This window comes from Gavia stellata, chromosome 5 (assembly GCF_030936135.1).
Source record: "Gavia stellata isolate bGavSte3 chromosome 5, bGavSte3.hap2, whole genome shotgun sequence".
In the NCBI taxonomy this organism is placed as follows: domain Eukaryota; kingdom Metazoa; phylum Chordata; class Aves; order Gaviiformes; family Gaviidae; genus Gavia; species Gavia stellata.
In genome coordinates, this window is record NC_082598.1 from 59944238 (window position 1) to 59965744 (window position 21507).

A 21507-nucleotide genomic window follows, 5' to 3' on the forward strand; every position below is an offset into this window, starting at 1 on the left:
GCACCCACCGCCTCCTACCTCAAAAATGCTGATGTCACACTTTGGGGGGGGACAGGCCAGGCCACGGTGATGGCCATGCCCCCCCTCACTGCTGGGGCCATGTGGAAGAGATGGGGATGAGCAGGATGGGGACAAAACCAGCCCCAGGGTGGCTGGGAGATGGACGCAGCTTGGGGAGCTTGGGACCAATCCTTCCTGCCAGGAGCAACGAAGCTGGAGGCGAAAGGAGGATTTTGCCGGTCGCTTTTGGGCTGTTCCACTCCCAGAGCCCTGGAAGCTGTTACACTGTGCCAGTCTCCCCGCAACCGTGTCACCCATCAGGTATGGCGGGTCCCCAGGGGGTCGGAGGGAAGGGTCCCCTCGGCTGCTCCCCTCCCACCGTGGCCAGAAAACCCACAGCTAAAGAGCGTGATGCAGCTAGCGGGTTGGAGCAGCATTGCTAAAAGCTGGTGCTTTCGAAGTAGCTGGTTTTTTACATTGCAGTCATTTAAGGAAAGGAAACTGCGAGTCGGGTGGTTGTTGGGTCCCGGTTCCTCGGCTGCTGTCCTCTCCTGCCCGTGTTCATCATCCTCTCTTCTCTTTGGTACACGTGCAAGACAAACTTGCCTGCAACCTGGAGGTAATATTCATTGCTTGTATCACAGAATCACTACGGTTGGAAAAGACCTGTAAGATCATCAAGTCCAACCATCAACCCAACCCCACCATGCCCATTAAACCATGTCCCACAGTGCCATGTCCACACGTTCCTTGAACACCTCCAGTGATGGTGACTCCACCACCTCCCTGGGCAGCTTATTCCAGTGCTTCACCGCTCTCTCAGGAAAGAAATTTTTCCTAATATCCAGCCTGAACCTCCCCTGGCGCAACTTGAGGCCATTTCCTCTCATCCTATCACTAGTTACGTGGGAGAAGAGACCAACACCCACCTCACCACAACCCCCTTTCAGGCAGTTGTAGAGAGCGATGAGGTCTCCCCTCAGCCTCCTCTTCTCCAGACTGAACAACCCCAGCTCCCTCAGCCACTCCTCGTAAGGCATGGAGCATCTCTGAAGATGTGATTTCTTTCTCAGGAGTGGCTGAAATAGGCCAAGAGGTTGAAAAACCATGACAGGGGACCTGGGGGACAGGCAAGGTGACAGAGATGAAGCCAGGCACAACCCAGCGGTGAAACAGGGGCTATCGGATGTAAAACAGCTCCGCTGAGCTCCAGGGAGGAGATTGACAATCAGGTGGGACCTGTCCGGGAATACAGGCAGCAAAATGGAGTTAAATCCCATCATTCAGCAAAATCCTTGGAGTTTGCCCATTCGGTACCACAAACCCAACAAAAGCGGGCGTGGTGGGCGTCACAGCAGAGATGGGTCTTACCTACCTGGATGCGTGGGGAGAAAACAAGGAGAAAAAGAGAAGATATAGAACTGTGATCCCTCCTTGGAAGAAATGTTGGTTTAAGTCATAAAAAATTAGTTGCCAATGGTTTCTGGTTCTCTCACAGATGCTGGGAGCATCTCTGCATTGTGTGACGCAGTTTGTGTATCGCTTGGTTGTAGTGATTTGTTACAGACCGAGGCAGCAGGCTCTGAACCTCCCTGTCCCCTCTTACCTTGCGGTCGCAATACAAACAAAACCGAGCCAGAGACGCCAGAAGAGGAGACGGTAAAAACAATCCAGGTAATTACAGACAGGAGCAGAGATACCTGAACCGGCGAGTGGTGGCTTCGGCCGCTTCTGTCGGACAGAAAAGATGCCACGTAGGAAAGCAGTTCCCGCGCCAGATGTGGTTCCCTGTGTCTGGTCACTCTGTAGTTTTGTCTTCTACAAATCCGCCTTTGAAACCCTGACTCTCGTGACATCCACCCCATCCCGTAGCACCTTGTACCTCCCTTGGGGATTTGTTTTTCCCCCGCAATCTGCTTTTTTTTTGGGGGGGGGGCAGGGTTGAGGTCCCTTACTTCATGCACTGAGATACTACCAGCAATTCATCGACAACTGATCTTCCCCATCCTTCCGGACGCCAGAGGCTTTCTTCACCGCACAGCCTCCCCCAGCCATGGAATTTTGGTGGTGTTGGGTTGATGGTTGGACTTGATGATCTTACAGGTCTTTTCCAACCTTAGTGATTCTGTGATTCTGTGAATTTTAGGCTGAAGCTGTCTTAGTCTATTCAGGTGCTGGATTTCCTCTGCTGGTTCATCTCTCAGCCCCTCGACATCATGACGTCCTTCTATAGGAATTTCCTTTCCTTCTTACTCCTGCTGTTGCGACTCAGCACGTGTTTTGGCCCCGCTGCTCTTGCCAAAGACTGCTCCTCCGCTAAAGTCAGCGACTTGTTCCTCTGTAATTTGTTCCAGGCATCTTCTTCCCTCCCTAAATCTCTTGTTTGTTGCTGTTTGGATGTAAAGCCAGACCTTCCCATGGCCCCTGCTTCGCCCCTTCGGTGTTTCCATTTGTGTGGAAGCGCACGGATTTGGGTTTTGTTACCCCAAAGCGTCTCTGGTCTGTCAGATGACTCTCTAAGGACACCTCTTTCCTCTTCATAATTCAGATAGCAACTCCTGTGAAATGTGCAGGGGCACCAACCACCCTTCAAGAAGTGCTCTTGTTCACTACCCTCAATGAGAATCCGTTTGGGGGTGGTTTTTTTTGTATTTATATCTTTCGTCCCCGGGCTCGAAGTGCAATCCTAACAGCACCTGCCCTCGCTGCTGTAGGTACGGTGCTTGTCAGCAGCCGAAGAGATGCAACATAACCAGGTAGGGGAGGCTAAAATGCTGTGCCCCAGAAGTTTTGTGTAGACCCAAACCACTAAGACCCGGGGAAAGAAACGAGTATTTGGTTATGAGGCCAGAGGTGGGATTGCAGAAGTAACTTTGCCCTTAGAAGCACCATCTAGCAAATCAGGGCAGGATGAGTGCAGCTCCCTCGTAAACACCCTTGTAAAACCAGGACTTTGAATCCCTTGATATGAACGCAGTGCCTCCCTTCCCGCTGCCTGTCGATGCCCAGTTGCACACAGGGCGGGTGAAAGCCCCGGCGGGGATGGAGGATCCTTCCGCAGATGCCCGGGAGCGGAGCTGCGGACCACAGAAGGGGTTTCCTGCTGGCTTAGGGGCAGGAGCTCAGGGGAAGTCCTTGATGCTCATGGTCAGGGTGTCCAAGGGTGCTCCCACATCGCACGTCCGAGCTGATGACATCCAAAGCAGAGAACGTTCCTCCCTCTCCCTCCTCCAGCCTCGAAACACCCCGGGTGCAGGATGCAGCAGCCCCAGCCAAAATCCCACCCATGCCTCCAGTGGAAACAGAGGAAGAAACACAAACCTGTCCTGGTGCAATACCCCCAGGGCCGAAATGGCATCCCTCACACGAGATGAAGCCCAGGTCCACACCTCCAGACCTGATTTCCCGGGAGCGGAGGGGGTGCCTCTATTTGCCTCCCAGGCAGACGCGCAGAAACGCTCCTCCACGCTCCAATAAGCAGCGGCAGAGGCGCTCCCCTCTGCATCCCAGACCCGACCACGATGCATCAGCTCCAAACCTGCAATATCAGAGGAAAAGCAGTCTCTGCCCTCCCTGCATGCCGAAACGCAAGAGGAGTTGCTGTCACGGGCAAGGAGGCTGTCTCCGAGGCCGCGTGCCGAGGTGCAGCCTTCCCACAGGGATATACCTCTGGGGAATAAGTGGCAGCTGTACCGAGGCGCAGGTACAAACCTCGTGCCAGCAGCTTTCAGTGTCAAACAGCAAAACTTCACTCCTGCGAGACACAGACGTGGCTTAGGACCGTGAGCAGGCTGCATCCAAGTAAGAAAAAGTTATTTCTGATAAATTTCCCCCCGGCCAGAGATGAGTTTTGCTCCACTTCCAAATTTCTTTTTTAACCCAGAAAGCCAGCAAGAAGCTACAGTACAGCGGCAGGGTTATGTTGGTGGATTCAGTCAAAATTTAGCAGGGATTTCAATTTAGTTTTCATTCCCCCCCCCCCCCCCCCCCCCCGCAGAGCTCTGAACACAGAAATGCATCACAGTACATTCCGGCACGGCTCAGTGCAACGGCTGCTGGCCAACCATTCGGGGGGACCCCTGCTCCCTGATAGCCTGGCCTTTGCCCAACTCCTCCCTGGCCCAGCAGCAAACTCAGCCACTAAAATAAATCATTGGGAAAGCTGAGCTGGCACAGAGAAAAGCTTGCCATGGGAGCATGGGCAGCAAACACACGTGAGAAGGTGGGAGAGAGCGAGCAACTGCCCCTTTCCAGGCAGGTGAGCCATTAGATGAGTCCCATCATGTGTATACCCTCAATATTTGCAGATTTGCCCATCTCCACAGCCCTCAGCTTTTCCCTGGGTGTCGGACAGACGCTGGCAAGACAGGGGTGTGCTGGGTCTGCAGGCAGCTTCGCCAGCTCTCTGCTGCTGCACCTCACCGTAGAGCTGGCAAGGACAGGGTGCAGCACCTCTTCTCCACCAAAAATGCACAATTCCGTGCAGGGACACAAAGCTTGGCCTGGTCCTTCTCTCTTTCCCTTTATTTTTTTGGCTTTGCAGGGTGAAAGCGGCTTCAGCGCAAGTCATCCCGGCATCTATACGTTTACACACCAAGGTGCCCCAGCACCATTGCAACCGCAGCGAAGGGAGTTCATAAAAATCGTAAACCGAATCAATAAAACCAAGTGACGTGCTATAAACCTACCCCGCGGTATTTTTGTCCTACAGCTGGAAGGTAGAGGTATAAAGGTACGATTTAGGTGAGAAAGGTGGTTATGGTAAGGCTATTTCAGCTCATTAACTTGTGCTGGAGTTCCCTGTTACCCCTGGGGATTACAGGGGAGCAGGCGTTGTACTGAGCGCTTGCACACGTGCCGCTGCAAAATCGCTCAATCCACTCACTTAGTCTTACTCAGGGATGAGCCAACCTTGATATTTTCTCCATCCAGCCTCCCCCCTGCCAAAAAAAAAAATAGATAAAGACTTTCAAGTCTGCTTTCAGCCCAGGAGCTGCTTTATTGCAATGAAAGAAAGGAAAACCAGAGTCATTTGGTGCTTCTCAGGGCAAAAGCTTCCCTTTTCTACCCTGGCACTGAATTTTTGAGGTGCTGGCTGGCATCAAGCTTTTTCTAGAAATAAAGGTGCCGTCTACACCGTAACCCCCATTCAGCAAAATGATGAAGAGACCGGTATGTGGAAAACTCTAGTTTGTATTGCCTAACTTTTGCATAACTCGCCTTCGCCCGGAAAAGCCTGTTGTTATTTAACAGGGCTGGACGTTGCATCAGTGCGGTCTGCAGCGCTTCTACTTAGTAACGCTAGACGTGTGAAATAATACAGACACTCAACACCATCTACTTTCTTCGGTCCCGCTTTTCCCTCATTTGCTGGATTTTGTCCTTTAATCCTCTCAAAATGCTTCTCTTCTCCGCATTAAGAGTAATCTGGGTATCGTCTTTAAAAGTTGGCCATGGAAAGAAGACAAATTTAACCCTCTGGTTCCCCCAGCAATAGCTCTCATTTGCTACGGAGGAATTAGTTACTGAGGGGTTAGAAACGAAACCCAAGGTCCCATCTGCCCTAGCCCACATGAACATGGCCTTTCAATAGCTGCTGGAAAAGCTTTATGTTTCTTATAGGACTTTGCCAAATAAGCTAAATTAGCCTGAAAAAAAAAGATATTGTCCTGAATACAAAGGTCTATGGAGAGATCGTAGTGAAACTCCTGACTGTAAGGCCAAATTACTGTTGAAACATGCTGGCATAATTGCCCTGAATTCTGAGGGTTTAGAAAACGTCAGGTTGAATATTAGGGACAATATTTAAAAACCATGGAGGTGCATCTTTACAATCCTATATTTTCAAGTCATTAAAAACTTGCCTAGATCTCCAGAATCAAGGGCCACACATCCAGCACAGGTAACACGCCAACTTCTGAAAAACTCCACAAACCAACCACAAGATTGTCTCTTGGTTTCTATGGACAGTTTATAGACAAGTCTATTACTTAATAAACGATGTTGTTTCGCCAGCTGGGACCCTGAAGGGAGTGAAAAATCTTTTTAGCAGTCAGGCACTGTATTTCTGAGGTACGGGATGCGACGTCCTGAGAATGTGGCTCTGTAATAAAACGTTGTAATACACCCTAGCATGGGGAGTACCATCTCGACTATGAAATTACTGGAGCATAACAAAGCAATGAATAATCCCAGCATACGTGCCTTGTTGTGATCACCCCGTATTGTATTACTTCCTCCTTTTGAAAAGCCCAGTTCAGAGGGTAACTTATTTAAGCTTCTTCTGCCCGACACCCAACCTCGCCAGAGCAGCCCAGGCACGGAGGAGGTGAGCAGGAAGAAACAGAAGCAAACTGCCCCTTGCAACTCAGAGGGTGATGCTTACGTACCTTGGAAAACTCTGCTAGGTGAGAGTTTTTTGCATTCGTTTCCCAAATTGAGTTGGATCGAGCGTATCGTTATACGCATGGGTTTTAGCTCTCCTTTTGGCTCCTGGTGGTTGAGAGCTCCTTGCAGGACACAGTGCCTTACATTCAAGCGCCGAGTTTCCAAGTGAGAACCACCCCAGAAGATGTGGGGTTTGCTCCGAGAAGCACCTTTAGAGACCGGGAGGGCCCCAGACCCATGTTTAGACACCCGAACTGAGCCCACAACATGACCAGGTCAGTGGTGACGTGCCCCAGAGAGTAGCAATGAGCTCCCTGCATTAAGAGGTGGCTGGGAGCCGTCAGAAACCACCTGTCGCCTATCAGAACAAACGACATGTTATTGCTGGCATTATCATCACCCAAATGAAGGACTTGCCGCTTTCTCTCAGCATGGGAAACACGAGCACTTCTAACATTTCACCCTGAAAAAGGATGCCGCTTACAAGTCAGCCCCGTAAATGCACCCCGTGCTCTCTCCTTCCTTGGCCTGCCTCTGGCATCGCTAGTTCACGGGAGCAACGCGAGCGATTTGAGTATCAGAGCTGGCATCCAGGGGACGGGCTCTTCCTCTGCAAAGACGCACTGACTTGAATTAATGCTGAAGCCTGGAGAGTCAGCAGCTCTCCGCAGGGGCCGGGGCATGACTGCCAGTAATTCATATTATTTACCAGCAGGGACACGGCTGTAGAGGGGTTGAGGAGGCTTAAGGATGCCCACGGTATAATTTGTTACTGCTAGTCCCGTCATAGGTGTCCCTCTACCTTGTGTTGCCCAGGGCTCTTGCCCCAAGTCTAGCAATATCTTCAAGCAAGCGCTCCCTGTAGCACTGCTGCATGTCAGCTAAATAAGCCCAAGTGCTGCTTCTGGAAAGAAAGGTGGAAAAAGCTGGGAAACTCTCAGAATAAGAGAAATATATCTTTAAGTATGGGTAGGTTTGCTGCCATAAGTAATAGAAAGATTACAGTATACAGATACCACAGCTGTTGCAATTGAAAAGAGGCATTTTAAAATCTCCAGTAAATCTCAGTATTTCTCCAGTGTTGTCAGCAGTGCTGCGTATTGGCTAATACTTACAGTCAACCTGCCAGCATTTACTGATACGGTAATTACACAGCTAGAAGACACCCCCTGTTATTTGCTTTTATTTCACGGTAAGGATTCCTCAGAAAAACTACCAAAGGTATAAAAAAATAAAGGATGAAATTCTTCTTGCGCAAAGGGAGTAGGTTGAAAGCAGACCTTTGACAGCAGCGGGGACTGCTGCCACCCTGCTAACGAGGGAAAGGAGCTCCCTCAGGGGGAAACTAAGAGAGTAGAAGGCAGAAAGGGAAAACAACCAACCTTTTCTGTCTTTTCAGACCTGAGACCAAACGTGGGTTTCAAAGGCCTCACCCGTGCAGCAGCAAACTCTTGCTTTTGCTAAGAGTGCTAGTAAAGAGCCATCAAACACAACACAGAGGTGCAGCACTCCCAGCTGGAAGGGAAAACTCGCAGGCTATCCAGCCCTTAACCCTGCCATGGCCACGAAAGCCACCGGCTGTAAGAAATACCTCCAGCTGCTCCTTTTTCAGGTCGCTCTTCTAGGGCCTGTCTTCTGCGGGAACGTGTTGGTCTGGCCAACGGAAGGCAGCCACTGGCTCAACGTGAAGATAGTTACACAGGAGCTCATCCGCCGCGGGCACGGCGTTACTGTCCTGGTATCCAACGCTTCCCTCTTCATTAAACCCAGGGCTGAGGCCGGGGAGAAGTTTGAGGTCTATAATGTGCCCTTCAACAAAGACACCATTGAGAAGCTGATCGAGGATGTAGTGGCACTGTGGCTGAATAACAGGCCAACCACCTTGACCTTCTGGCAGTTTTACAAGGAGCTGGGAAAACTGTCCAAAAACTGGCACCAGATGAACAGGCTAATGTGTGACGCAGTGCTAACCAAGAGCTGATGGCCCAGCTGCAGGGCTCTAGCTATGACCTGCTGCTGTCAGACCCGGTGACCCTCTGCGGGGACCTCCTGGCTCTCAAGCTGGCCATCCCCTTCATCTACTCGCTGCGCTTCTCCCCGGCCTCCACCGTGGAGAGGCACTGCGGCAAGATCCCAGCCCCACCATCCTACGCGCCTGCAGCCCTGTCTGAGCTCACCGACTGCATGTCCTTTGGTGAGAGAATAAAAAACATCGTGTCTTACCACCTGCAAGACTACGTTTTCCAGAGCTACTGGGGAGAATGGGATATCTACTACAGCAAGGTCTTAGGTAAGCCTTCTGCTACTTCGCTTCTCATTACACAGCCTCCCGCCTTACGACCTGCAGAGCTAGGAACCTGGCAGGGTGGCAAATTCAAGGTCTGAGAGAGGTCAGCAAGAAGTTTGTCATTATGTCCCTGCGTGGAAAAGGGAATGAGCCACCAGGGTCCAGCAGTCGCACCCGCTCCTCTGTCAGGGTGCTGTGCTGCTATGCCATTGCATTGAGACAGGCATCGGTGGTCATCCCAATTGAAGGATTTGACTTTCGCCACAATTATTTTTAATGTGTAGGTTGAAACAACTTTCACACCATGTAGGGCCCTCAGCAAGGGAGCTCAGCTTACACGTTTCCCCCTCCAGTGACTGCTTGCACAGAAAGCAGCCAGGAACAGAGCTGTTTTCCTAATCCAGAGTGTCATAGTAAGGAGGGGGGAGCTGGCGAATTACGAGCCAACCCTGCCACCCTCAGCAGCAATACTGAAATGCGTTGTGGCTTTACAATAGAGACTTCGCTTGATGTCACTGGGCATATAAAACCAATCCTCTCTGCACAAAACAAGTCTTATTTAAAACATACCCTCCACCCACAAGCAAACAGTGAAAGCAACAAGCCTTCCTCTGCGGGCTTTTCTTCTGGACTGTTTTGAGTGAGTAAGTTTATTTAAGTATTAATCGCATGTGATCAACATGCCATTTTTGCTAACTTCACATTGAGCTTATGAAAAAGAGCACTTGCAAACTTCTCAGGGTTCAATTGCCTGCAAATACCTGCGTGCTGAAGGACTCCGCAAGTACACCAAACTGTTGTCATGTGCACAGCAGATGAGGTATCTCAGCTTGGCTTCTCACAGCCCAACTGCTTCCATCACCCTCATTTTCATCCTGGAAAGGGTGCTCTAGGTAGCACGGAAGCCGTAGCAAAAGTCTTGCACAACATTAGGAAAACATTGCGTAACAGAGCTGGGCAGAAGCCCAGTAATGATGATTTTTAGCACAGTGAAGGGGACTTACATTATTTCTTAATTGCACATCAGAAGGGTGACCATAAATAAAACCATTTGACAGATTTTCCAGTTGGACTTATAGTGCATAATTGGCAGGCAGGACAGCCCACACCATCACCTACCAGCTCTGCCCTCAGCGATGCATGCTCCAGAAGAGACAAGTTCACATGAAGATAGTCTTAGTCTGATACCGGAGTCACTTGCCGTGCAGTTTCATCCACTTTGAGATGCAACTTTTTAGCTGCAGCCCTGGATCACCACCTTAAGTGCAACGTACACGGACGCTCAGTGGCTTTATAAAGCAAAACGGTGCCCACACAGTGGGTGAACATCTTCGCTACATACCCAGCTGTGCTTCAAAGAGTCAGAAGAATGAAAAAGTCACCTCTTCTAGCAAACGAATAACATAGAGACAGGCAGGAGGGCCAGGATGACCAGCAGCACACAATTCTCACTGGACCGAGCCCCCCAGGGCTGACAGCTCTCCCCACTGCTCCAGAGGAATCACGTCTTCCAGCTTCAGCAAGCTATTTACCACCAGATGGTGCCAGCTGGTCCTAGTCACCTTTTTCCCCAGGAAAACATGCCAGGACAGGATTTCACTCCACTTACCTTGTCTCCCTGCCCTCCGGAGCAAGGCAGTGTCATGCATGCCCATCCCAGTTTGGGAGCGATGCTGCTCCCTGGAGCATTGCTACGCAGGGCGGGCTACGGCTGGGAAGGAGGCGGCAGCGCTGTGGCTGCTGGTGGTGTCGGGCTGGGGGTCCAGGGGGAAGGTGTTGGTCTGGCCGGCTGACAACAGCCACTGGCTGAACATGGGCTACATACTCCAGGAGCTTGTGGTCAGGCGACTGTGTTGCTGCCTTCGTGCTTCTTCACCCTCAACCCCACACAGCCCTCACCCTTCCAGTTTGAGGTGGTTGAGGTGCCCATCACCAAAAAGGAGATGGCTACCTTTCTGGAAGAAAGTTTCTATTTTTGGTTTTACCAGGAGAGAGTGCTACCTGTCTGGGAAAGTCTTTACAAGATGGCTCAACTGGTGTCCAAGATGGAGAACATAACCAAAATAATTTGTGATGAAGTCCTGAAGAATGAGGCGCTGCTGGGGAGACTGAGGGCATCCACCTTTGAGGTCCTCTTGGCAGACCCACTGGCACCCAGTGGGGAGCTGTTTGCTGAGAAGCTGGGTATCCCCTTCGTATACACCCTCCGGTTCTCCATAGGCAACATGGTGGAACGGCTCCGCGGGACACTCCCAGCACCTCCTTCCTACGTACCAGCCACTCCAAGCCACCTAACAGATAGGACGTCCTTCCTGGAAAGGCTAAAAACCATCTTCACCTACGCTGCGCAGGATATCACGTATCATTACCTTCTCTGGGGAAGATGGGATCAATACTACAGTGATGTTTTAGGTAAGGCTGCTCTTACTTCCAGGAATTACATCTGCTGTACACACAAGAGTGAACACCCAGAGCTTAGAGGTTAAGGCACAAACTAGGAGCACGACAGCCCTGAACTCACTCTCCTTCCTCCAAAATCCCTGCGTCCAGTCAAACAATCCAGGCAAGTACAAATGTTACCTGTTAATCCTGACCTGCTACACTAGTACAGCTAAGTCCACACAGGTACTTCTAGGATAGGTGACACAGTGCTAAAGCCACTTGAAACAGAGCTCATCAGCCATATTCATAGATGAATCATGACAAGCACTAAGAACAGCAAAATAATACTATACTACTGAATTAAACCTTTTGAAGTAGAAAGAAAAAAATGCTTTTGGAAAGCTATACAACAATACTACCTTTTTTCCCCTAGCACCCTTCTTGCTTGCTACCTTATCTCGAAAAGAGAGATAATGGCCTCTTCTGGTCTTTTAAAGGCTTGGGAGAGCAGCTGAGCCCCAATTTGCAGTGATAAAAGGCCCTCCGCAGAGACAGGGTTCTTTTCTTTTTCTGAAAGCATCTAAAAGAAATATTAGATGACAGTTTTATTTATTTATAATTATTTTTCTTTTTAAAATAATAGTTGCATAATTATTTTCACATTTTTGCTCGAAGTGATTATTATAATGCTTGAAAGGAAACATGGCAAACATACATGCATTGCTGGTGGGCAGGTAAAATGGTTACTATTTCAATATGAGACTCTAAGTGTTTTTATTTATATTTCGCTAGTAGGGTGCAATTCTGCTAAGAGAGCTAAGTTGTTAAGCTATCCTACTATTAGACTAACTAGCGACTTGTGTTGCTTATCATGTTTGACAGAGACTAGAAAACCTTGTGCTGGCAGAAGCAGGGTTTGCTGATCTCCTGTTGTGTAAGCCTCAGAGCCGCTTGGATCTTGTGTTGTCTTTTTTGTTGTTAAATGTGGGGTTTAGCATTTAAGGCTCCATGTACAATACCTGTTTTGTTAGCTGCGTTGGCTTAGCTGTTCTCTGCCCTGACGGTGACATGCTTTGCTCTGGAGCATACCCAGTCCTGAAGGAGGTGTGAAAGGAAGGGGCATCTCCCAGAAATGGGACACTGTCCCAGATCCTGCAGTGTATACATGCACCTTCTCTTTCTCCTTGGAAAATCTTCTTCGGGGCTCTTATTATTCTAGCTGCTTTCCTAGAGCTACCTAAAGGCTTTTTCAAGTGACGAGGTTGAAGCGCGATGAAAGACTGCTTGCTCCTCTGTCAGTCTAGTGAGGGGAGCTCATGTGGTGGTGCTGAGCTCCTGGAAGAGTGCTCAGGCCCTGTTTAGACTCAGTCTGAGCCTCATTCGGCCTCTGCTCAGGAGAGAGCAGCTGCCTGTTCTTTTCCCTGACCACATCAGTAGCACCAAGCATCTCCACTACACCTGCAGGACACAGTCAAGGGAGGAAGTCAGGTCTCTTGTCTTGGCAGTATCTGTCCTGGACTACATGATGTGGATAAACTGATGCCAGTTTGCAGCATCTTCCCAAGAGAAGGCACAGAAGCAGCTAAGTGAGCAAAACCTGTGCTCCTCACCTCCTCCTGTTTCTCTCCTGGGGTGGCCTGGAGTCACCTCTACCAGGACTGCGTCCTTCCAGCGGCAGTGCTGTGTGTCCACAGCATCTGGTTAGAGAGAGGACAGAACCAGAGCACCCTGTGGGCTAGCTGTGAATCACTGCAGGACATTTTGCACCTAGTAAAAGAGGAGATACAAATTGTAACCAGCTTTACATTTAGGTTAGAGGGCAAAGAAGCAAATCTAGGCTGTAGTCCAGTGATAAGATGGGGTTCATCTTGTAGCTGTCAAAAAAGTCCCATGGGCTGCTCATGTGCTTTCCCTAGCCTGAGCTTCTGCTTGGTACAGGAATGTGTACCTTCACCCTGAAGATCTGGTACGAGGGTATACTGATTTTGGCTGGAGTAGAATTAATTTTCTTCATACTAGTTTGCACGGGGCTGTATTTTGGATTTGTGATGAGAACAGTGTTGATAACACAGGGATGCCTTAGCTATTGCTGAGCAGTGTTTACACAGCATCAAGGCTTTTTCTGCTTCTCACACTGCTCCTCCCAGCGAGCAGGCTGGGGGTGCACGAGAAGTTGGGAGGGGACACAGCCGGGACAGCTGACCCCAACTGACCAAAGGGATATTCCATACCATACGATGTCGTGCTCAGCATATAAAGCTGGATTGGGGGGGAAGCTTGCCAGGGCTCCTGTTGCTCAGGGACTGGCTGGGCACTGGTAGTGAGCAATTGTTCTTTTTGCGTTGCTTGTTTTTCACGGTTTTATTTTTGGTTTTTACTTATTAAGCTGCCTCTATCTCAACCCATGAGATTTCTAACTTCTGCCCTTCCGATTCTTTTCCCCTCCTACGGTGGGGGAGTGAGAGGCTCTGTGGTGCCTAGCTGCCTATCAAGATTAAACCACAACACAGGGAAAGGGCTTCTGGTCCTCGCATGCTGCAAAATGCACTTTGTGGTGAGCAGAAACAGGAGTTGCCGTCATTTCGAGATCAGCTGTGGCTCTGCAGGACACTCCAGAACGGGACTTGCTGCTTGCCCAGTCCTCCCATGAGTGCTGTTTTGAGTTCTGACATGCCCTCTTGCCAAGCTTGGCACCAAGCGGATCTCACTTTTATTGCCTGGCTCTAAAGTGTTTGCACACTGGAGTGAACTGCTTCCAGCTCGGTCAGACCAGAGCTGTACACAGACTGCTGAGCCGATGGGGCTAAGGTTCCCCTGGCTGCTCTGGGCCTACGCATGCTGCTGGAGTGCTGGCTTTTGTGGGAAGGTGGTGGTCTGGCCCACGGACGCGAGTCACTGGATCAATGTGAAAGTGCTGCTGGAAGAGCTCGTTCTCCGGGGTCATGAAGTGACCGTGCTGGTGCCCTCAAGCAATCTGCTCATCGACTACCGAGACATCTCCTCCCCCTTCACCTTTGAGGTTCTGCAAGTCCCCTTTACGCAGAAGACCCTGCATACTATCTTGGAGGACTTCCTCAGTTTCTGGATTAATGAGGTCCCTACTCTCTCCCCCTGGGAGATCATGTGGAGGATGAAAAAGGACCTGGAGGTCTTTACCAATATGTCAAAGCAGACCTGTGACACCTTGGTGATGAACCCTCAGCTGATAGCAAAGCTGCAGCAGGCCAAGTTTGATGTTCTGATCGCTGACCCCCTGTCTGTAGGCGGGGAGCTCGTAGCAGAAATCCTAGCAATCCCTTTTGTCTACAGCTTCCGCTTCTCTGATGGAAATGTGGTAGAGCGACTATGCGGTGGGCTCCCGTCCCCACCTTCTTACGTGCCTGCTAGCACAAGGGGGCTGACGGACCAGATGTCCTTCGTGGAAAGACTACAGAACCTCCTTTGTTACTTTCACATGGATTTATTTTTCTTGAAGTTTTGGCGAGACGAATGGGATGGGTACTACAGTAATGTCTTAGGTAAGGCAGCTGTTGAGCAGTTTCTCCTCTTGCATAGGTCGTGCCTTTTCAGTGTTTTGGGAGCTCAATGCTGTTGTCTCAAAACACTCTTTCTCAATGACCAGCAGAGATGGTAATCCCATTTTGGTCACATGGAGGCTGTGCTTTCCCTTTTAGGTCTGGTCTAGTCTAACAGACACCCATGCAGTTTTGCTTTAGTTCCTCTTGACGACCTTCAGAGCACATAGTTGTATTTTTTGTCAATGATGATACTGCCGGTGAGCTCTTGCAGTAAGCTGTATGCCCATTTTAGTGCTTTCAGAGGACCGTTGTTGCCTCTTCATCTTGACGACAGCTACTTCTACAATTAAGATGGTAGCAGATAAAGGCTGGAGGGCAAAATCATTCCTTAACTAATCAAAAGGCACTGGAGACAGATTCGACAACACAGGGATGGAGTTAACCCTGTTGTAACCAGGAACACTGGCTGTCTCTGGACAACTGCAGAGCAAAAAAAGCACCCTTCATTCACATTGCATGCATTGTCTGGAGGTACCATTTTGCAACCCTGAGCAGTACAGGATGATAAGCATGAGTTCATATTCTCCAATAATAAATGCTAAGAACTGTCACCTTTCCCTTTCATCCACCATTCAGAGTTTGAAATAGTCTCCTTACACTACGTACATACCTGAAATTTTTGTTCCAACCTAGTACAACTCAGGCTTGATTCAAAGTCTCTTAAAGAGACCTTTTAGTTCAATGGACTTTGAATTTGAGTATCTATGTTTAGGCAGATAACGAGTGAACAGCAAGCACAAGGGCATCTATTCTGCTGCCCTCCAATCTCTTCCTCTGTTGCCCAAAAATGCCTCTGTGCTCTGCAAACTAGTTCCTTTTCCCTGGATTGATTTTTCTTTTTTAATACCATGTAAGACTTCATTACACCTTTATATCACTCTACTCGTAATGCAGGCTTAATTTTCATTCCAGTATCTCTGTAACTGACTCCTTGCTTTTTACTTAAAATAAAAAAAACTGCTGTAAATCGTAACGCTGATCAAATAGTGTAAGAAAGAAGATGCCTTACAGATAATGTTTATCTTACTGCTTATTTTGCTTGGTTTCTGCTTGCATTAGGCTGGCTTTGGACAATCATTTACCAACACTTCTAACCTTTTAACCCCCCAGTTCCACTTTGTGGGGAAAATACTGCAAAGACAACTTGCAACATGTACCTGAGAATATTTATTTTTCCAAATGGGAAGCTACAAAACAGGTTTACCCACTGGATTTTTTTATATAGATGGATTTCTAGAGACATTGGATATTGCATAAAATGACATTCAAATTGTCTATGGATTTGGCCAAATTTTCCCAGTATATGTCAGGAGGGGCTGACCCAGGCCCCAAGAGAACTAGGGATGGCTGTCTTTTATTGTAGTCTGAGCAGTCACTGACTGAGTCACCATTTGAAAAATGCCACAGAACTTTGTTAAAAAATCCTCCTCCTCCCTGACTGGTGATCATCACTTTGCAATTCATTTATTTTTCTATTTGGAACTAAATTTTCTGTGACTGTTCTTTCCCCAAAGTGTGTTTTTATTACATGCACAGGTAATCACGTCTTCCAGCGGTACAAAAATTGCACTTCTGTATCACAGAAACTAAATGCTTCCCACTTACTCTTGGACTGCTCTAAATTAATCCTGAAAGTTCAAAATCCTTTTAAAGATTGTATTGCCTTGTTCGTGGCAACCTGCCAAGGCTGAACACAGGACAGGGCAAGGAATAGGTCTGGATTTGTCCATGTTTTCATTATTTCGTGCATGATTTGATAGACTACACTGACTGGGAGTGCCAAAAGACAAAGGTAAGGCTCCTATTTCACAATCTACAGCAAACAAGACCGCTCCCGTGCGTGTTGTAAACCCCTTGTACCTTGTCCACAGGAAGGCCCACAACCCTGTGTGAGACGATGGGGAAAGCAGAGATATGGTTAATCAGAACGTACTGGGATTTTGAATTTCCACGCCCTTTCCTGCCCAACTTTGAGTTCGTTGGAGGACTTCATTGCCAGCCTGCAAAGCCATTACCAAAGGTATCCCATTCTGCTGTTGGTTGGTTGTTCGCCCAGCAGAACAAAGCCTATTTCTCTCCCTGATCAACCGTGCAAGCCATGTCCTGAGAAAGCTCATTCTTAAAGAAGATGCTCTGCTGCTGGTGGGGAACACGGAGCTATTTAGCAATCTGTCCGTACTTCTGTAAACTGAGGGCTGGGTTTATAGCTTGCTGTCTTAAAAGAGGATAGCTGAGGTCAGCAGGAGGTAATCCAGTGTTTGTTTTAGGAAAAATAGGTGCTACCTCAGCGTAGTTAAGTGTAAGATTTAATTATAAGGTACAGACTTGCAGCCCATGGTAACATTGAAATACCTGATGCAAAAAGGCACTGTAACAAGACAAATTCTTTAGACGAAATGGAGTCAAGACTTGCAGAAAGAGACTAGGGATTAACACTTTTTCTACCGCTGCATAGTTTAAGACATCTTAAAGGGAGTAAAATATTCAGCATCTCCAGCCTACGCTCTGCTGTGACTGGCAATATTCAGGTGGAATTTGAAACTCCCAGACACTGATGATGGCAGCACGACAAGCTCTGGTCTAGGTTATCACTCCTGTAGGAGCCTTAGAGGAGGTAGGGTATTTTCAGTGCAAGTTGCCTACTAAAAGAAACCTTCTAACTCTCTTCCCACTCTCCTGTAGCAGGGGTTGAGCTGGGGGAAATGGATAACAATTCTCTTTTGGATGCTATTGCTCCATTTCACACGGCACTAACTAAAAAAAGGAGCAGGAAGACCCGTTGATCTGATTTGTAGAAAAGCTGTTTAGCAACATGTGCTGTATTGCAAGAAATAGAGAGCTGGCTGACTAACAAAGTGACAGCAGCTGCTTGATGAATCTCTGATCACAACACTGAAAAACCCTGCCAGTTTTCAGCACTGTCCCTTCCCACACAGCTATGAAATGCAAAGTATTTGTTCCACGAAAATCCAGAGCCATGACTGACTATGCTAGGGAGGGTGTCACAGGGTATGGCCCTCTCACGCCAGTGCCAGGATCCATTCCTGCTGCTTGTGCTCTGAAAGAAATGTGTCCTGAAACAGCTTGATCTGCTTTCAAAAAGACAAAGCTTCTGTCACCTGTCTCAACTTGTCCTGCTCCTTCTTGGGGAGAAACTGTCTGTTTTGCACAGGGCCAGGTCTATCTTTGTAATGCCCTTCTGTCAGCGGAGGTGCTTATACACCACAATCATCTCCTTGATAAGCTATAAAGGTTATGCTCTCTGTGCACAGAAATCTCTGTAATCTGCAGTGCATAATTACTCTTAGTATGTTTTCTGCCTCTCCTAGGAAATGGAAGAATTTGTTCAGAGCTCAGGGGAACACGGCATCGTGGTGTTCTCTCTCGGGTCAATGGTCTACAACCTAACTGACGAAAAAAGTACTGTGGTTGCCAGAGCCCTCAGCCAGCTTCCACAAAAGGTGAATTCACTTTCGAGTCTAAAACAACTGCCTTGTTTTTTGTCACTCCTGTTGCCTTCAGCAAACCTTTTGTGTTTGGAGTGGCCTGGTTTTCATCTGCACCTCTGCTGGATGTGCCACAGCTGGGAAGCTGGGGTTTGCAGAGAGATCTCATGGGGAGTTTTGGCGTTCCCCCTTCTCTGAACCAAATGACACGGAGGTGTGTCCATAGGCCAAAATATAAAAATTACTCTATGTGATTTTTATAATAAGCACATAGTAACTAATCGAAGAGCTAAACTGGAGCCAAAGCTATTTGAATTACTGGGAAAAGGTACATGGATTTGAAAGGAAACCCTACATTACACGTAATAATACAGAAAGGCACGTCACATGCACTGTTTATCTTGTTCTTCCTTTGTTCAAGGTCCTCTGGCGGTACAAAGGAAAAAAGCCAGAAACTCTGGGCTCCAACACCAGGATTTATGACTGGATACCCCAAAATGACCTGCTTGGTGAGACCAATTCTATCCGGGATGCATTGCACCCTTGGAAAAACTGTTTCCTTGTTTTTTCACTAAAATGCCTTATTCAGGCAAAAGACCCACATAACACTTGTGGCTACAATTAGTTTCACAGCTTAAGCAGCAGAGGTTTGCTCTTGGAGCCTTAATTTCCTAGCCTGCTTTTGACTTTAAGGTGAGTGGCTGTACAAGAACCATAGAAGATACAGCCAGGCTGTGAAGGGAGTAGGGAGCAGTGGCTCAAGAAGGCAGCAACTTGAGCTTAGCTGTGAAGATGGATCACTAAAGCAAAAGCCTGGGTCTTACAGAGCTCAGTGGCAACTGTCTGGAAGGGCTGAGAACCACCTGTAGGCAGGAGTAAGTATCAAAGGAGACATGTATTCTGCAGCTGGATTTGGCCTCTGCAGTTAATCTCCAGGGCTCATTCTTCAAAATGCTTGACCGAAGCAAGGCTGCAGCAGCGGGCTGTTGTGAACCTGATGCCATGTAAAAACTAGAACTGCGTAACAGCAGAAGGGCTGAAGTAACTGTGGGGTAGTCTGGAGGAACATGCTGATTCACACATTGCATTAAAATAAATATGAATGTGTGAAAGCTAAGCGTGCAAGCTCCGATGCTGATCCAGAGGTCAGGGCTGTTCCCTTCTCTAGCAGTGCATTTGCCTGGGTCGTTTGCAGTACTCACGTCCCAGTAAATGCAGTCTGCCACAGCTGCTCTTACACACGCCTCTCCTTCCCTGTTCCAGGTCATCCCTTGACGAAGGCCTTTATTACTCATGGTGGGACCAACGGGATCTATGAAGCTATCTACCACGGGATCCCGATGGTTGGGATTCCCATGTTTGCCGACCAGCACGACAACATTGCTCACATGAGGGCAAAGGGAGCTGCAGTTGCGCTGGATTTCAGCACACTGAAGACGCAAGACCTAGTTGATGCAGTGAATACAGTCATTAACAATTCCACGTGAGTTTTGTTCTTGCCTTGCAGCAGGATGAGGCTATTAAAATCTTAGGCTGCTGATGTGAGAAACTCTGCTGGCTCTTCTGGGAACCAAAAATACTGAGTAGCTGGAGTTTGGGTTTCAGATGAAAAACACCTTTCATTTCTGAGAATCAGCAATTTCATTTTCCTTATACTACATTTTATGATCCCTTTGAGAAAAATAGTTCTTGGAAAGCCCAGAGCAGTCCTGAGACAGTTTTCTGCTCTCTCTCTCTCTTCCTTGTTCTCTGCTAGTATAAATCCTCTGGAGGCTCTGGGTGACAATTCTAGTTGTATTATGTCCACTCTGTCTTTAGCCACAGCAATTCTTTCTCCTACCCCTGAGTTACCAATACCCTTAGGTTACTGTACCTATCAGTCAGGAATCAGAGGGTAAGGAAGCCCGGCAGCTGGGATCCCTTGCTAAGGGTAAGGCCATTGACAAAGGGATTGGAAAGAAGGCAGAAGTCCTCAGTCTTTGGCAGCGACTCCTGCCAAGTGTGAAGGACAGGTACCCCTTCAAGGAAGAACTTGCAAATCCCTGAAGCAAATGGACCAACATTGATGGAGGTATCCAGTATCTGAGGGAATTAGCCATGGTGGAGGTGATCTCTAACAACCTGGATGACGACCAGACATCCAAGGACCTGGATGAAATCCGGTGCATGTGACCCCCCCCCCTGCCAACCTCCCTCTCAGTTTTATTGCTGAGCATGAGGTGATATGGTATGGAATATCCCTTTGGTCAGTTGGGCTCAGCTGTCCCGGCTGTGTCCCCTCCCAACTTCTTGTGCACCCCCAGCCTACTCGCTGGATGGGTGGTGTGAGAAGCAGAAAAGGCCTTGATGCTGTTTAAGCACCCCTCAGCAGTAACCAAAACATCCCTGTACTATCAACACTGTTTCCAGCACAAATCCAAAATGTAGCCTCATACTAGCTACTGTGAAGAAAATTAACTCTATCCCAGCCCAAACCAGCACACTATATTATACTGCAACAGAAAATGCTGCAATGTTTCCATGCTGCTTTTTTAAAAGAGTTATCTGGAATAATTTTGAAGAACCTTTCTTTGCAAAAGATTGGCTTTCTCTATTACTGTTCATAACCCAATTTGATGCAGATAGGAGTAAACTGGGCCAGTTTCAAATATATTTAAATAACATTGATAAAAGTAAAAGCAGGGCTTTCTACCTTCCTCAAGAGGACTGCCAGGTGCTGAATGGGTTGTTTCAGTAATCGGTGACAAATCTCCTTGGTTTCTTCTTTTTTCCCCAGCTATAAAGAAAATGCTCTCAGATTGTCCAAGATACACCACGACCAGCCAGTTAAGCCTCTGGACAGAGCTGTCTTCTGGATTGAATTTGTCATGCGCCACAAAGGAGCAAAGCACTTGAGACCAGCTGCTCACCACCTCACCTGGTACCAATACCACTGCCTGGATGTTCTGGCATTCTTGTTCACCTGTGCAGCCATCGCTGTCTTCATTCTTGTTAAGTGCTGCTTATTTTGCTGTAGGAGATGTGGCAGGATTGCAAAGAAGAAGAAAGAATAGACATCCTGTTCCCATCAGCACTTCTTCTTCTCCTAGGCCAATTCAGCAAGGCATTTATGCACATTCCTTGGTGAATACAATTATTAGGATATGCTTTAAGCTTGGCATATCATGAAGCACCCCGGTGAACTGGGTCATGCTAAAAAGCTGTTGTGGGGCAGAGTTGCTTGCTTAGCCAGCAAATTCCTTCTGGCCTAAATAAAATTGAATTATAGTTGCTTTATCCCTTGGGACCCTGTTAGCTGATAGCACATGGTCCCTAGAATGGTAACTGCTGCTCTAACTTTTCAAATTCATTTTGGTGTATTTCATAAATTCAGCCTTCCCATGTGTGGTACTCTGGGTCCCTCAATCTGCAATTAGTCTCCTTACCT

The 21507-nt window shown here is 48.1% G+C and overlaps 1 protein-coding gene across 1 annotated transcript; it reads left to right on the forward strand.

Annotated features, from left to right (window-relative positions):
* The first annotated feature begins 7945 nt into the window (after positions 1-7945).
* Positions 7946-21133, forward strand: LOC104254026 (UDP-glucuronosyltransferase 2A2). The gene is given in 7 exon segments (XM_009807659.2): positions 7946-8351; positions 8354-8677; positions 16506-16654; positions 17964-18095; positions 18502-18589; positions 19344-19563; positions 20857-21133. Coding segments are annotated over 7 exon segments (1596 nt in total).
* The last annotated feature ends 374 nt before the right edge of the window (positions 21134-21507 follow it).